The sequence below is a fragment of the Anopheles stephensi genome, chromosome 2, assembly GCF_013141755.1.
Source record: "Anopheles stephensi strain Indian chromosome 2, UCI_ANSTEP_V1.0, whole genome shotgun sequence".
Lineage (NCBI taxonomy): Eukaryota > Metazoa > Arthropoda > Insecta > Diptera > Culicidae > Anopheles > Anopheles stephensi.
This window is the reverse complement of record NC_050202.1, coordinates 54,541,436-54,556,297: the sequence shown is the minus strand read 5'-3', so window position 1 is coordinate 54,556,297 and position 14,862 is coordinate 54,541,436. Positions and strand designations below refer to the sequence as shown.

General features: G+C 43.3%; 2 protein-coding genes across 7 annotated transcripts in view; one reads left to right on the top strand and one right to left on the bottom strand.

Moving 5' to 3' along the window:
• Window positions 1–112: 112 nt before the first annotated feature.
• LOC118502782 (polycomb protein Scm) lies at window positions 113–6,559 on the bottom strand. Of its 2 annotated transcripts, none has more exons than XM_036035386.1 (4): window positions 6,358–6,559; window positions 3,585–6,295; window positions 2,836–3,509; window positions 113–2,757 (listed from the first exon to the last, which is right to left on the bottom strand). In XM_036035386.1, the coding sequence occupies exons 2-4, from the start codon at window positions 5,884–5,886 to the stop codon at window positions 2,623–2,625; spliced, it is 3,111 nt and encodes a 1,036-aa protein (XP_035891279.1). In that variant the 5' UTR covers window positions 5,887–6,295; window positions 6,358–6,559; the 3' UTR covers window positions 113–2,622. The 2 variants fall into 2 exon arrangements, with proteins under 2 accessions (XP_035891279.1, XP_035891280.1); XM_036035387.1 differs by having other exon boundaries at window positions 3,585–6,291.
• A 1,223-nt stretch (window positions 6,560–7,782) lies between these two features.
• The window catches only part of LOC118502781, a 38,402-nt gene continuing 31,322 nt past the window's right edge, over window positions 7,783–14,862 (top strand). For 2 of the 5 annotated variants that reach the window (XM_036035380.1, XM_036035384.1), the window contains exons 1-2: window positions 7,785–7,917; window positions 8,274–8,488. The gene's annotated coding sequence lies outside the window, so the exon portion shown is untranslated. Of the gene's footprint in view, window positions 8,489–14,862 lie in introns of all 5 variants that reach the window. The other 3 variants (XM_036035382.1, XM_036035379.1, XM_036035378.1) reach the window with 3 other exon arrangements.

Sequence of the window (14,862 nt, the reverse complement as noted above, 5' to 3'; positions counted from 1 at the left end):
AGTTCAAAAATATTTAAGAAAGCGTATAAAAAACCTCGGGACATAAACAAATTTAGCTGCATAACTGTCAAAAACCGCTGGAACTCACAGTAACTCAACTTTTTTTTACAAGTTTTTTTGCTCTTTATTGGGTTGAGAACAGATATCACAAAGTACAAATTGTGTGTGTGTGTGTCTGCATACCAGGTGTGCTAGAGACGGTGGCAGGGGATGATAAGACGTCGGACGACGGAAACACAACAGTCCTGTTTAGGTGTGGAATATGTCGCAACCCGGAACCGGATCGGGAAAAGGAAGATTTTAACACCAAAACCACGAATTCTTCTTCAAGAATGTAGAACAGAAAAAAATTATGGAGGTTTGTAAAGATAACAGATAACCGGGTACATTCTTGATCCTTTCGACTGCAGCGTATTCCATACATTACAGAATCGAGTCCTACTTCCTTTCCTACGCTTAACGTCTTTTCTCACGGGTTTTGCGATAGAAGCACGTGCTGTTTTGCGTGTGTGTCCTTACTGCTATCTACCTAGTAGCGTGACGGTGGTGGTGATGGTGTGTGCGTGCAAATCATTCGTCAAAACCAGTGCTAAATGTGGTTTGGATAGTGGGGAACTCTCTTTTCTCTAACCTTGCAGTGTAATATTGGGATGTTCGCTTTCATTAAACAATGTCCTAACATAGCTACCTTTACGCAAAACATACTTAAAAGTAAATACGAATATGGCTATTCGACGACGTCCACTGACGGTCCCCTTTTTCTGTGATTTGTGGTTCCCTAATTTCTTTCTCCAAATGTTTTTTTATACACTCTTAGGACGCTATCACATAACACCCCAGTAGAGCGCGGCGTTCGAACATTATTTGCATTCTTTCCTATTCGGGGAATGTTTCGCTTGACGAAACAAAACGACGCTGGAGAAACTATTCTTTACGCACCTCATATCTAAATGGATACACGACGTACGCTGGGGTTTCTTTCTCTCTAAGATCCATTTAAAAAAGATTTATATTCGATCACCTTTCATCGGTTTTTTTGAGCTAAGAGCTACTTATACTCCGTTCTGATCATCATCAATGTCCCGAGTTGGACAATTTCTGTTTTTCGTTCCTAATTCGCCCAACACGTTCTCTGATTAGTGTTCTTTTCGTGTAAACGGTTGCACTCCAATTTGAAGGTAAGATTTTGAATTTTGATAGCCTACAATTGTACTGCTTTATATGGACAGAGACCGTATATTCTCTATCCTACCGAGAAGAGAATTTGAGCATGAAAATGATATCAAACGGTAAGGGACGAACGTAAAATGTAATTTTAAATCGGTTTTAATAGTAAGATCAATTGCATAGTCACTGTCGGTTGTGTTGTTTACTTGCATATTTCTTGTGAGCTGATGATGCGTTATTCGTTAATGTTGCTGGTTATGATGGGGTTGCACTTGCGTACTGTTTTGATTTGATGCTGAACCATTGTGTTACACTGCTCCTTCTTTTACTACTTTGTTGCACCTCTGTTAGATATACTTCATTTTTGCTTCGTTCTATGTTTGTTTTGCTGGGTATCTTGAGAAGAATGATTATTCAAACACAAGCCGTACTCTTTGCGAACCTGTTTTGAAATCATTAACATGTACCTGCGTTCCTAACATAACGCGAGAAGAAGTACATTCATGTAGGGAAACATTACATTGGTGGCATGTACAAAAACAAACTCATTCTACCTGAATAGATGAACAATCATTGTGGATAACAAAAGGGAAGCAAGTAATATGGGACAAAATAGACATTAAAGCTGACCTTTTTTCTAATAAGAATTAAAAAAAACACTAGAATATGCCATAATAGTTGTCCTGCCTGGCTTGTTAAATACTAGAGCGAACTAGCTGTGTTGTTATCGGGATCTTGTTAAGCCCGATAAGCGACGTTGCAACATACTACAGGATACAAATTGAGTTTGTGATCGCAAACAAAACCCTTTGCTTGTTTCGTTGGTGTTCTCGGCAGAACTAGAAATACATAATGTGAAAAGGATCTCCTCTAACGTTATATACAATTTTCGATTCTTGTATGCGAATCTTGACAAGGAATCGACTCTCCAGTTACGTATTGTGGACATGCCAGAAGGAAGGGCAAATAACAGGCCGTTTCTAAGCTCTGGCAAAAAATTAGTCACTTTGGTCAGGGGGTTGAGTAGTTCAACCATCGAAGTACGGGGTATCGAATCCCATCCGGACCGTTCCTCCGTAGCAAGGACCAACCATCCGGCCATCGTGTTAAAAGTGTAGTCTAGCTCCACAGGCGTTCATTTGTCTCTTCACGTGCTTCACAGCAGCTAATGCATCGTAAACAAATAAATCAATCTTTTTGAGCTTACATACACGTCCTAAAATCTACCACACGCAGCTATGATGAGTGTGGATACCTAGCATGCAAAACTTCTACATATTTCGAAGTTAAACTAGGATACTTTACAAACTTATTGCCCCAAAACCATGCAACGCTACGGGTTGAAGAGACGACGAAAAAACAGTAAAAGATTCCCTGCCCAACGAGAACCGTCCATTCGTAGATTGTTTCACCCCGTCCACAACAAAGGTACTTGCTAAATAGTGTAATTTACATTTAACAGAGGTTATGCCGTCGACCCTTGACGCGACTGACCAGATTGCAGATTTTCAGTGCCGGTCCAAGCTTCAGCCCCATGTATTTCATCATCATTTCGCTGTTTATGAGCAGCAGTGCTTTGCCATCAATTTCCTGCAACGGGAGACCATACGGGAGAACGGGGTTAGAAGAAAGTTGTGCACACTGCACAATGCCACACCGGCCACTTACATGCTTTCGGAACAATTCCGCATGGATAGCGAGCGAGGGATCCTGTACAGCGATAAACTGTATCACGTCTTCGATCGTCCAATCGGTCGTCTGTCCGCGTGGCATCTGCGCTATTGCGGGAGCTATCGATGGCACTGCTGCTGGCATCATGGTGGATGGTGCGGCGTTATAGTAACTACCGACACCGCCCGTATTTGCACAAGCGTGTGGTCCGGCCGGAGCAGCATTGGTCATCGGTTGATGATACGGAATCGATGGCGGTGCTGCCACGACGGGTATGAGAGAAGCCGGCACGGTCGTCATTGCGACGGCTGACCCGACCGTACAGGCGCCCGGTATCAGGGGCGAAACGATCGGTGCCGGATGGTACGGTACGGCGGCGGCAACCGCAGGAACCGTCAGGGCGGAGGTTGCTGCAACGGCGGCAGTTGCTTGAGCAGCTCCAACGGCCGCTACATTGCCCGTTTGCTCTTCCAGCTTGACCGTTGTCGTGCCGGTGGCGGTGATCGGTTTGCTACTGCTGCTGCTGCTGCTGCTGCTGCTGGTAGTCGACACGGTGGTCGGCGATGTGGGCTGACTGACCGGCGCTGCTGCTGCCGTAGACGATTTGTGTTGATTCGTTGTAGATGATGTGGCCACCGTCGTGACTGTGGACGAGCTGGACGACAACGCTCCTAAAGCGCAGAAAAGAGAGCAAATATTTTTGTTTAATTCAGAAACATATTTTGTTGAAAGATAATAACACTTACCGGACGTGTCCGCTCTAGCAGATCGATTGCCCGAACTAGTTTTAGACGTAGGTTTCGCGTTCGTCGTGGTTGAGCTAGGCTCATTGCGCTCCTTCTTGATGTTGGCAGAGGACGAAGTTGTGCTGGTGGGACTCGCCTTCGGTTCCTCCACAGTTCGATCCGATCCCTTCTGCTCACTGCTGCTGGCGACTGCACGACGCTTCGGTGAAGGACTCCTTAGCTGGGAATCCTTTTCCTTTGTCGTTTCTTTTGTCGAGCGCAGCTCAGGCCCGCCACCGGCACTTGTTCGCCCGGTGGCTGACGCTTTCGGTGAGGATGCAGCCGTCGGTGGCGGACTAGCGGCTGCCGTCGCCCGCGGTTCCGTCTTGATCGAGCGTTTCAAGGGCGACGAATGATTGAAACAGTCTTCACACTGTTCCGGGCCCGGTTCGAGCGTGATCAGCTTTGGGCAGGCCTGACACGAGGAGCACAGCATGTCGAGAAACTCCGAAACGCCCGCGTTCCCTTTCTGTTTGATATAAGCCGGAATTTTTACCGTAAAATTCTTCCCCGCTGCCGTCACGATGTGCACATCTCCCTCGAGACCGAACAGCAGCGGCGAGAGAAGCAAATGGTCGTGAGAAGCTGCCAGCACTTCCTGCAAACACAGCTTGGCCAGCGTCTGATGGTTCGGGGCCGTAACCATGGACGGTAGCTTGGAGCTGTTAATGTGTGGTCCGCCTCTACACCGGCTGTGGAAATGGGCCGTTACCAGCGTGACCGGTTGCATCGTGTCGGGCGATTCCGATGCCATCGCAAACGATGACCGTCCGCTTTTGGATCGATGGCCGCTTCCGTCCTGCTTGTTCTTCTGTCCCGGCGGCTGCATCGGATGGCAGCTGGTAGCACACCAACCCACCGGAAAGATATCCCGAGAGTCGTACCGGCACCAGTAGTCGAACGCACCGCGCCACCCATCGAACGTCACGTGAATCTGGTCGTCCTTTACCTCGTTCACGCTGGCGCAACAGATCAGCTGTGGGTTCTTCTTGTCAACGGCTTCCAGCTTTTGTCCCACCTGAAACAGGTTGAACTTCGGTGTCGGTGGTTCCGGTACGAATATATCTGCCGGTGCCATCACGGCGCCGTTTAACGTTTTCGACAGGAACGTTGGCCAACTGCTCGCGTTCAACCGAAAGCCAAGCGGTGGCTTCAACATTTCACCCGACTTTTCGCAGTGCCCTATCGGGTGGATTTCGTTCGAGTCGACCAATCGCCAAAAGTCGTTCTTATTATCTCCGCCATCCAGTCGCAAACGCAACCGCGATCCAAGCACACCGACGACGGTCGCGATGCAGGTCGAGGTGATATTACGCGGATCGAGTGCTTCCAGCTTCATGCCAATTTTGAACTCATTCGTCGGTGGAGATAGCGCCTGCTTGAAACATTCCGTCGGTGCCGGTACGCTGCCCGTTTCTCGCAAATACTCCGACCAATCGAACACGTGAAAGCTTTCGTACTGAAAAGCACCGGTTTGCGTTGTGGTGACCGGGCTAATGCGGGTCGACGATTGGGTGGCCGCCCGTCCAGGAGATATATTGCCACTTCGGCGTCCACCGCCGCCGTTCGAGCTTCCGTTACTACTATTGGGACTATTGTTGTGATTGTGACTATTTGTGTTGTTATTGTTGTTGGGGCTTCCGTTCGCCTTCACGTCATCGCCGCCCAATTCCATCAGGTTGGGAGATCGTTTCTTCTGAAACTTTTTCAAGCAGAATGTGGAACAGAAGTTGGGCTTCGGAGCATTCGCCCGCACTACGTTATCGCACTGTATGCACGTACGCTCACAATTCTTCCGGTACTCCAAAATGCACGATTCGGAGCAAAACGCCTTGGTGTTACCCTCCATCGGTAGGATGTACTTCAGCGAACTTTTCACCTCCAGGCACATGCCGCAAGTTTGGGAACCGGACACTCCATTGTTGCCTCCGTGCGGAAGGCTTCGTTCTTCTGCTTTGCTAGCACCGGTGCTAGTGCTCGAAGCAGCGGAACTGTTCCCAGTATTTCCGTCCGATAACCGTTTCAAGGTTCTGGTGCTAACAGCACTGCTGCTACTGCCACTATCTTCCGAACTACTGTTTACCTTTTTTCTATCGCTTGTGTCGGCCGTTTTCGACGAACTAGAGCTGACCGTGCCACTTTTGCTTCGATCCTCCCGGTCATTGCTGTTGGTACTGTTCGGTGTGGTAGGATTGGCATTGCTCGACTCGGCCTTTTTCCTATCCGACGAGGATTTATCGGGTGTTTCAGCGGCACCGGACATGGTGCAGCATTACCGTACCGAGCCACACTACTCGATATACGGTTGCGAATCGATAACTATGTCACTGTGCACTCCACAGGATGGAAGAATCACTTTACCACGGCACAGCCACAGCAGGAGGTACGTTTTCAGTGGCCCGTAAAGCCCAACCACCCGCTCATTCTCCCAACCACAGGACGTTCATTTTATCGCACAAACAAAACGATACACCAGACGGCGCAGTGGATGACCTAATTGTTGTTTCACTTCTCAAGATAACCGATATCCGCCTGGAAAATGGATGCGATCGCGAATTATATCCGCACGATTATCGCTCTTCCACCCTCGTTGCCTCTCCGGTGACCCTGCTGGCTCCAGGGATGCAAACCTACGCTTCGATGTGCAAGCAACCGGGATGACGCGCGCCTTTCTGGAAATGAATCAAGTGCCGTTTCAATCACGATAAACAAATGCTTGGTCAGTAAAACCTACGGCTCAAACTGTTCCTGTACGAAAACTCTCTTTAACTTGCAAACATTTTCGTAATGTTTACAATATTGCGCACGAAAATTTGTTTTCTGCAACACGTCCTACCAGAAGCGCTAGCTTTTTTTCTTCGCATTTGTTGTTTGACTAGTGATGGGCACGCTTGTCCGCCATCTTGCAACCCGCAACTCTGGAGGAATGTTATTGTTTATGTTTGATTATTTCAAACTTGTGGTGAAAGCAATAAAACTGACACTATTATTGAAAAAATGCTGTCGATTGATATCGAATTAAAATCAAAATATAGTCAAAAACAATATATTTTTAACCCGTGCAAGCGAAACGTTTTTGCCCATCACTAGCCCGGATCGATGATGCCAAACAGACGCTGTCATTTTTTTGCCAAAACAAAAGCGAGATAGCAAATACGGCGGCGAGAAAGAGATGGCGTATCTTGGAGCAGTACGTTTACAACACATAGTTCGGATGTCTGCGGTAGCATAACATGCTAATGTCTGTTCGTTTTTCAAAAAGTTTATTTTATTTTAAGTTAATTAAACATTAATTTTATACAAAAACGTTGCAAAATATTTAACAAAAGAAAAACAAACACTTCTATCTGCTTTTGGCAGTTAAAGAACTAAAATTACAATTTTTGTGAATCACCTTGTGGCAGCGTGACAAAAACGTGTTGAATTTAAACGAATGGATGCAAGTTCCGTTAATTACCCGAATCGATGATAAATATAATTCATCAATATCACGCTTAACATAGATACAGCTTGAGAAAACTATGTCTGATATTTATTTTTCATCAAAAGCTACGAACCAAAATACTTAAATTGTAGTCAAATGTATAGAAAACGTATAATATATACTTAGTAATTTTTATTTTGGGTATAGTTACTTCAAACTAATTAAACTTTAAGCTACAGAAAGCAACAGCTGCATCTGTGATCTTGAAGCTAATTTTTCGAGGATCTGCTATTGATCCCCGATCTTCAAATCTATGATCATAAATAAATGGACAGAGCTTCCCTTTCGACATCGTTGCTTTCTATTTAAAACCTACGAATTTATAACTTGTAAAGCGTTTGTCGTTAATAAAACAATAAAATATGTAAATTCCTCCCCTGTGCGTATGGCGAGGATAGCCTCAAATAGCTTTATCTACCTGAGCAAGCAACTAAGCTTCCGTATCATCCGTATCTTTCATCCCGAAATCACCCGAAATGCGTAGGTGTACGAGGTCCACGATGTCACTGTGTGCGTGTGTGCCGTTTCCGGTCGTGTCCGTAGTCGTCGTTGGCGGCGTCGTCATCGTTGTCGTCATCGTCGTCGTTATCGGCCCGAAACGGACCGAGTCTGCTGGCGGGATGGAACCTGACTCTGCCAGAGGCCAAACGTTTATAAAAAGGGTATTCACGAAGTGGAAGTCCTCGATTCGCTGGAAGAACGTCGTGGAAATAACACTTGTTGAACCTGGAGGGCAGTTCCAGACTCGCCATTTTGACCGTTCGTGCGCTGGCATCGGTGGCTGTTTCTAACGGTGTGAATTTCAAAAAAGTCAGTTTATCACACGCCACACTTTTACACAAATCCTCGCACAAAGACCTGACAAACAGTGAGTGTGCTTGATACTTTTGGTGGATCGAACAGTGAAGTGTCAGGATCAAGATTTGCGTTTTGTGAAATGTGTTAAAACCGACCCTTGATCAACTCCGGGTTTTTCGTTTGTGTTGTCGGTTGCAAAACGTTCTACTGAAGACAACGCACAGAAGTGCATGAGCACCTGTTTCATCAGCAGAAGCACATTCCATTTCGTTTCTTCCGCGTAACCATCCTTTGCAAAACATTCCGACGGTGTAAAGCCCGATCCCTTTAAATTCCATTCTCAAGACCACGTGCGTTCTCTGTTGCAGCATTGTTGCAGTGTTCTCGGTGGAAAACTTGAAAAAACACGGTCGTGAACCAGTGTGTGAGACTTCATTTTGTGCGGTATTAGGAGATCAAGCCAATGAAACACCTTTAAGTGAAGTTTATAAAACTAAGGCGAATAAGTTCCATCTTACGCAGGAAACGCTCAACGGAAATATTGGACAGCTTTGTAGTGTTTGAGGACAAACGAGTGAACGGTGTAAGTATTAAGCATGTAATTTTCCAAAAAACAGGTGATATAAAAATTTTAAAAAGAGATTTAAATGGGAAAAGCATACTTGAAAAGTCCAGTAACTGCAGAAATTAAGAGAGAGATGGGAAATAACGCTTAATGATCTTCAACTGTAGTTTGTTCAGAGTGCTTGTTCGTTAAATGATCTTTTATGACTTTTCATATTTCCTTATGGCAGGCTCATATTTCCTCTTCATAAGCTGATGCTTATGGAAAACATGTAAAATTCATGTACATCATAATTGAATAAAATCATATAAAATTTTATTATATCGAGTGAGCATTCTAATAATAGAATTTAATATTGGATATCATATAGACTGTATGGAAGGACCTTTGTAATTATTTTGAAATAAAAATTAATCAAAATTTTAATAGAGCTTTATCATACTAATTTTTTATGTAAACTTTTTTATTTCGTTCAAGAAAATGAATAATTTTTTAATTGCTTTTGTTTGCCAACTGGACTTTGAATTTCGTAATTTAAATAAATATTTTTAACAATATTTCAAAAATTTTCCGTCGGTAAATATAATTCCGGGATACTAATTATTTGAATTGATTCAAACCGAACTTTGTTCAAAAAGAAGTACAAAAATGTGTCAAAGCAGTGCCATGAAGGGTATAACCAATAAAATTAAGCATTAAGAAGATTAATTTCAAATTTTTACAGAAAAAAATTAAAACTAAACCACGTGCAATTTTTTTTTACAAAAACTTGCCGCTGTAATCTTCAAATCAAGCTGCAAACGATTCCAATTACACACTCAAACAAGAAACGGTTAGAAATGCTCGCTCTTCCCATGCACTTTCTCTCGAAAGCTTCAAGGCTGTTTGCTTCATTCCTGGTTTATAAAATCAAACACAAAGAAGAAAGCGAAGCGCAAAACCCCGAAAGCAACGAAACACCCGAAATCCTCTACTGGAGAATGTTTACATACTTTCGGTAAATATTTCTCCACTACAAAACGGCTGCCTTTGTGGTAAATGGGCTGACCTGGCTAATAAAACATTCCAATCGTGCAGCCTTCAAATTCGGCGTGTTCGATGGTTTCGAGGGGGTGGAATCGCTCATTTCCTCTCATCTACACCCACCGACTGTCGGAATGTTGACCAAAAACAATAAACCTTCACCGCCAGCTAAACAAAAAAATCGGGGGCAGTTTCGGCAAAGTACACCACAAATTAATACTACTTAAAATTGCCCTCCAAAAGTGAAGTTCCCTCCTCCGTGGAATGTTAAGTGCGGTGCTTCAAAAACAGAAAAAAAGCTTCAACGGAATTGTAACACGTGTATCAAAAAAGGAAGCTAATTTTGGGGTTGAATTTTCCACTTTGTGGTTTAATAAAAATAGATTTTGGCGTACGGGACACGAACACCCCGGGGTCGGGAAAAAGTTCCACGCGGTTCGTCAATTGGGAAATTTGGACTTTCTTTTCTAACAACTGCTTACCAGCAAAACCCCTCGGGAAAAGAAAAGTTTTCTTTTTCTGTACCTAGTGCTTCAAAGTCAGTTCCCAGCGACGAAAAGATTTCCATACCGGCACGTCGGCATGTGTGGCATCTTGGACGAGGTCCGTGTCTGAAATATGTTGCCCCGTGCGGTTGTGGGTTGGTGTGGTGGTAGAGAAGAAATAACTTCAACCACTAGCAAACCGTCCGTTCACTATGTACTGTACGGCATTTTCCCGGCGGGTCAGCAACGCGCGTCTACTTGGAATTTGATTTGCGGAGGTTCGGACCGTGTCCAGGTAGCCCAGGCGAACCGTGGGTTGGCCGTTACGGTGCTTCTGTCAACCGGTTTATTTAAGGTTGGAACGTGTACAAACGGAACGATGGCCAATCGCAGGACGCAATGTAGGATGACAAAAAAAACCTGTATCGATTGACCGCGTACGGTTAACCCAGCACGCTAACTAAACTAAACTAGGAAAAGTGAACATTAATGCTATAAGTGAATACAGAGAGATAGAGCGAGAAAGAGAAAAAGTGGCAAAATAGAGGGAAAAAAGTCATACTAATTCCTCCTAGAGCGAAGATTTGCCGTTAAATTAATTTACGGAACCGGCAATTGCTATTACCGCTGTGCTTCCCATTTACCAAACGAGCCAAAAATATCCTCGACCCAGGTCTGGGTCGAGCTGTCGAGAAGTGCGGTGCCGAAAAACACACACGTTGGGAAAATTGTATTGTAAACGTGATAAACATTTTAAACGCTCTAAACGGTTTTCCCTACCAGCAAACATCGTGTGAAGAAAGATTCTTGTACTTTACCATTCTTAAGTTGTGTGTTTGGTTGATTGTAATATTAATTAAAACAACTCCCGGTCGTGCTTTTAAGTTATTAACCTATTTATGAGCATAAAAAATTAAAGCATATTAAATTTTATGCGCAAAATATTCTGTTTTTGGAAAATTATTTTCTATGAAACTATCCTGTACTTCGCAAATTAAACTACTCAATCTAATAATTTAAGAGTGTTTAGAGTGATTTAAGAGAGAAGTGTCATCATTAAAATGTTGATGGTTTAGTGCCGTTTTTAAGCATACAAAGGTTAGGATATATGAAGCCACCTGCATGAGCATAAACATATTCTCAAATGATCGAAGTAAAAAGATTTAAAATTCTCTTCATTTGTTATTAAACGCTTCTAGACGAGTGTAAGATTTACGTTGGCTTGATTGCATGCAGATCAAGCCTAAACAATCGCAGTCGTTTAAAGTTCTTTTTGGCTAAATAAATCATTTCGTTAATATGAATCCTGCCAAAACCTAACTTATCAAGGTGGGCTTTTCAGTATCATACCCAGTTAAATAACCCCTACTGAAGCTAGATTAAGACTTAAGTATTTAAAGTAAATATCATCTTCAAAGAATTCCTAATCATCTTAAAGGCTAGTTGGGACTGATCCGTCCTGTGTGTTGTATCAGAAGTCGAACTTACGGTCAACAGTGAACGGGAATTATTAATTTCCTGACTTGGTGGGGGGGGGGGGAGGGTGAGGGGGGAGTTAAATTTCCTAACTGTGGGCTAAAGTAACACGCGGCACGGAGGTTGCTTAAATCTTATCTGCGTCCTACTTATAGTTCAAATCCAGCATAACCAGTCTTAATAGTTCAAAGCAAGCAAGTACGCAAAATAAACTCAGTTTACTGACGGCTTGAACTCGATGAAAGGCTTAAAAGCGTCATGATCAACTGAAAATTAACCACTAATAGGAAGGTCAGATAAAATGATCGTGTTGAGGACTAAAATTACCACTCGGTTGTGGACCTTTCTTTAAAAAAAGATTAGAGTAGCAAAGTAGATAAGAAAGCAATGAAGATTAATAAATGAAAGATATCATCAACTGACAGTTCGAGGTACTTATCCTGCAAAAACAGGCAATCTTCAGTCATTAAAAAATGTACCTTTCCAATATTGAGGACTGGAGAACTCTCAAGTTATGACCGGTATATTCAATCTCACTCAAAGTTTTTTTAGACTTATTGAAATTAACACATAAACTTCGGTGTAACACGTTTTTCGATCAGCTGCATTATATTTATGAAGGTATTCCGGTGGCCGAAGCGATCGTCTTCACATGGCAGGAACGGGTATCGAATCTCGTCTGGAAAACTTCCTTTCCTGACTGACTTTTCAGCTAAGGGTAAAATAATAGTCAGTCAGAGCTATATGTTTCTTCTTAATTTAAACTTGTTACTACAGATTTCTTTTCTCAGGTGGTTTCGAGTACTCCCATTTTAATTTGGGTGAAATTTTTCATCAGAAATTCTAATCCCCACTAACCTGGAGCCTCTGGGTTTCGATACTGGTTTTAGTGCATTTATTATACCTACAGCAAATGATTTAACTTCCTGGGAGAACGATACGACAGCTTGTTGAGAGTTGTTGATGAAAGTTTGTCTTCTTGCTGTCCACTATAAACCCTATCGCTTAAGTTTGTATTATACGAATTCTAATTACCAAATTCTGTACTCTACTTCAACTTTCCACAAAGTTCTTCTTCGGTTTTGGGGCTAAAAACCATTATTTATGTTAGAAACACTGTACGGTCCCTTTTATTTTGCACGTCCTATTAGCGGTGCTAAACGATTACTCACTTTTGCATTGCAAACAACGCCAACGTCATCTCAAGCTATAGCACGCTCAACACCGAACCGGCATTAAAACCAACACGGCCATTTAGTACGCTTCTCGCATACCGATTCATGCTGATCGAGATTTATTTATAAACTCCCTGCGGCTCGCCTTCCAGTGCCAGTGATTGAAGCATAAAACTTCACGACACTTGTTCCCCCGCCTTCGGAAGCCGGCACCGGTTGGGCTGGCCCGTCCGGCCTTGTGATTAGACTCGATGAGGTGAAACTTTTAAGCGAACTTCTCGGCGTCCGCAAGCGTGAGATGATTATGAAAATCGATTTCAATATCCCATTTACCTCCCGGGGGGCTTAAATTTGGCTGCTCGTTGCCGACGGTAAATCAATCGGTTTTGATTGATTTCATGACTTTTTCGGTGTGTCTTGAGGAAAGTCACCCAAAGAGAGAGAGAGAGAGAAAGAGAAAAAAAAAGATGCTAATAGTCACCAAAAGCTGCCGCCAACGAGGACACACGCCATGGCCACGACGCAGAGGCTTCAACCGTTAAAGATTCTCCTCGATTTACGCGTTCGCCGAATGAGTTCCGCCGTTCGCAATTTACCAATAAACTATTGCGCCCGAAGGCGCTGTGTGCGAGATAGTTCGCGCGAGCCATAAAGTTTAATGAAACGAACCCCGCGGGCGCTTTCATCGACGGTGCGCAAAATCATTGGCCCGAAAACGGCTGGCTTCCGAAATGGTGCCGGAAGGAAGCACTTGTTCGGTTGAGATGAGAGCCAACCATTCCGGTCGGCTAGCCATCGAACCACTGTCCCCGGTGTATATGGCGAGTTGACGTAAATCGCAAGCACGCTGTCCTCAAAACCGACCACGGTGTAAACAATTTTCACCGTGCGCTGTACAGTGATTCAATTTTCCTCTACGCATTTCGGCACAGTCTCTCGGTTTACTGTCTCACTTACACTAAAACGGCTCGTTAACGTGTTGCTGACGGCTTGGCGGTTAAAGAGTTGAACGATGGTTTAAAAGAGGGTGCCACACGCAACACGGTACAGAAAATTTTGGGTAATGGATCGTTGCTTCGATGAACCAATAAAAGGGGTCGCAAACTGGACGCCAGCTTGCGCACAGGTACGTCATCTGCTTTTTACCGAAGACATCTCCAGCGAAGCTCACTAATCGGCCAATGGATTGAATAAAATGCAGGATACAGCTTGCGTCTTCTCACTAGCGATTAGATTATCGTCCTAACCTCGAAAGCCCTAAAATGGAAGCGACGGTCATGTTTTTGAAGTGGATATTTTAGGATCAATCGACGATGACGGTAGGATGGTTAATAGATTAATAAATGTGCTGCCGGAAGCATTCGATTTGCATTCATAAAACCATTCACTCAAGGATCAATAAGCTCATAATTTTATAGAAATATTTATTAAACGTAAGGCTATTTTCTAGAAAAGATCTATGATAAAGAGAGTAACTATGATAATTATAAAAAAATAATAGATTTAGCTCACCATGTTTACACTGCTTTCAAAAAATGATAGCAAATTTCGCATGAATTTATTAAAACAAAATCTTAAATGTTTTTTTTTTACCCAATTCAAGAAAATTCGTAAGCAACTATAAAAATTGATAAATAGTTAATTTAAATTCTTCAAGATATTTCTATGGGTTTTAGGTACCCCACAAGACACCTGCATTAACTCAACCTTTACCAACCCTAATTCCACAGGTGTCGCATTAAAAGATTAGACCAGTGCCCGTAAATTTTCCCGCTAGTGATCCAAATACAAAAAAAAAACAAACGGAAGGGTAAAATATAAAAATAACCTTCATCCTTCGCTAAACAAACAGTTATCGGCTTAGTGGGCGCTAACAAATAGGATGGCAGCGAAAACCATCCTACCGAAGCTAAAGCGGCTGTTCATAAAAACGAAAACAAAAGCCCATCTCTTCGCTACGAACAAAATAAATGGGTTAAGCTGGCCAAGCTCTTGAGGTAGGGCGAAATTTTCACTCTCCTCTCACGGATGGTTCATATTCTCTACGGGAAGGATTGCCAATCCACAGTGTAAAAAGATAGAGAAATGTAGGAGCTCTGATAGAAAAAAAAACGGAACGGTGATAAAAGCATCTCAAGAACGGTTTCAATTCTCAAGGCCACAACCGGTTGCAAATTAAAGTTGGCGTTCAAAACAAACCACAAAAAAGGTGGATCATTACATCGCTTTTCGT

Bases quoted from the DNA above. Each gene is read 5' to 3' on its own strand.
- LOC118502782 (XM_036035386.1), bottom strand. From the start codon at position 5,886: ATGTCCGGTGCCGCTGAAACACCCGATAAATCCTCGTCGGATAGGAAA. The intron at 3,510-3,584 runs GTAAGTGTTATT...TCTGCGCTTTAG, and splicing joins TGCTAGAGCGGACACGTCCG to GAGCGTTGTCGTCCAGCTCG. The intron at 2,758-2,835 runs GTAAGTGGCCGG...CTCCCGTTGCAG, and splicing joins CGGAATTGTTCCGAAAGCAT to GAAATTGATGGCAAAGCACT.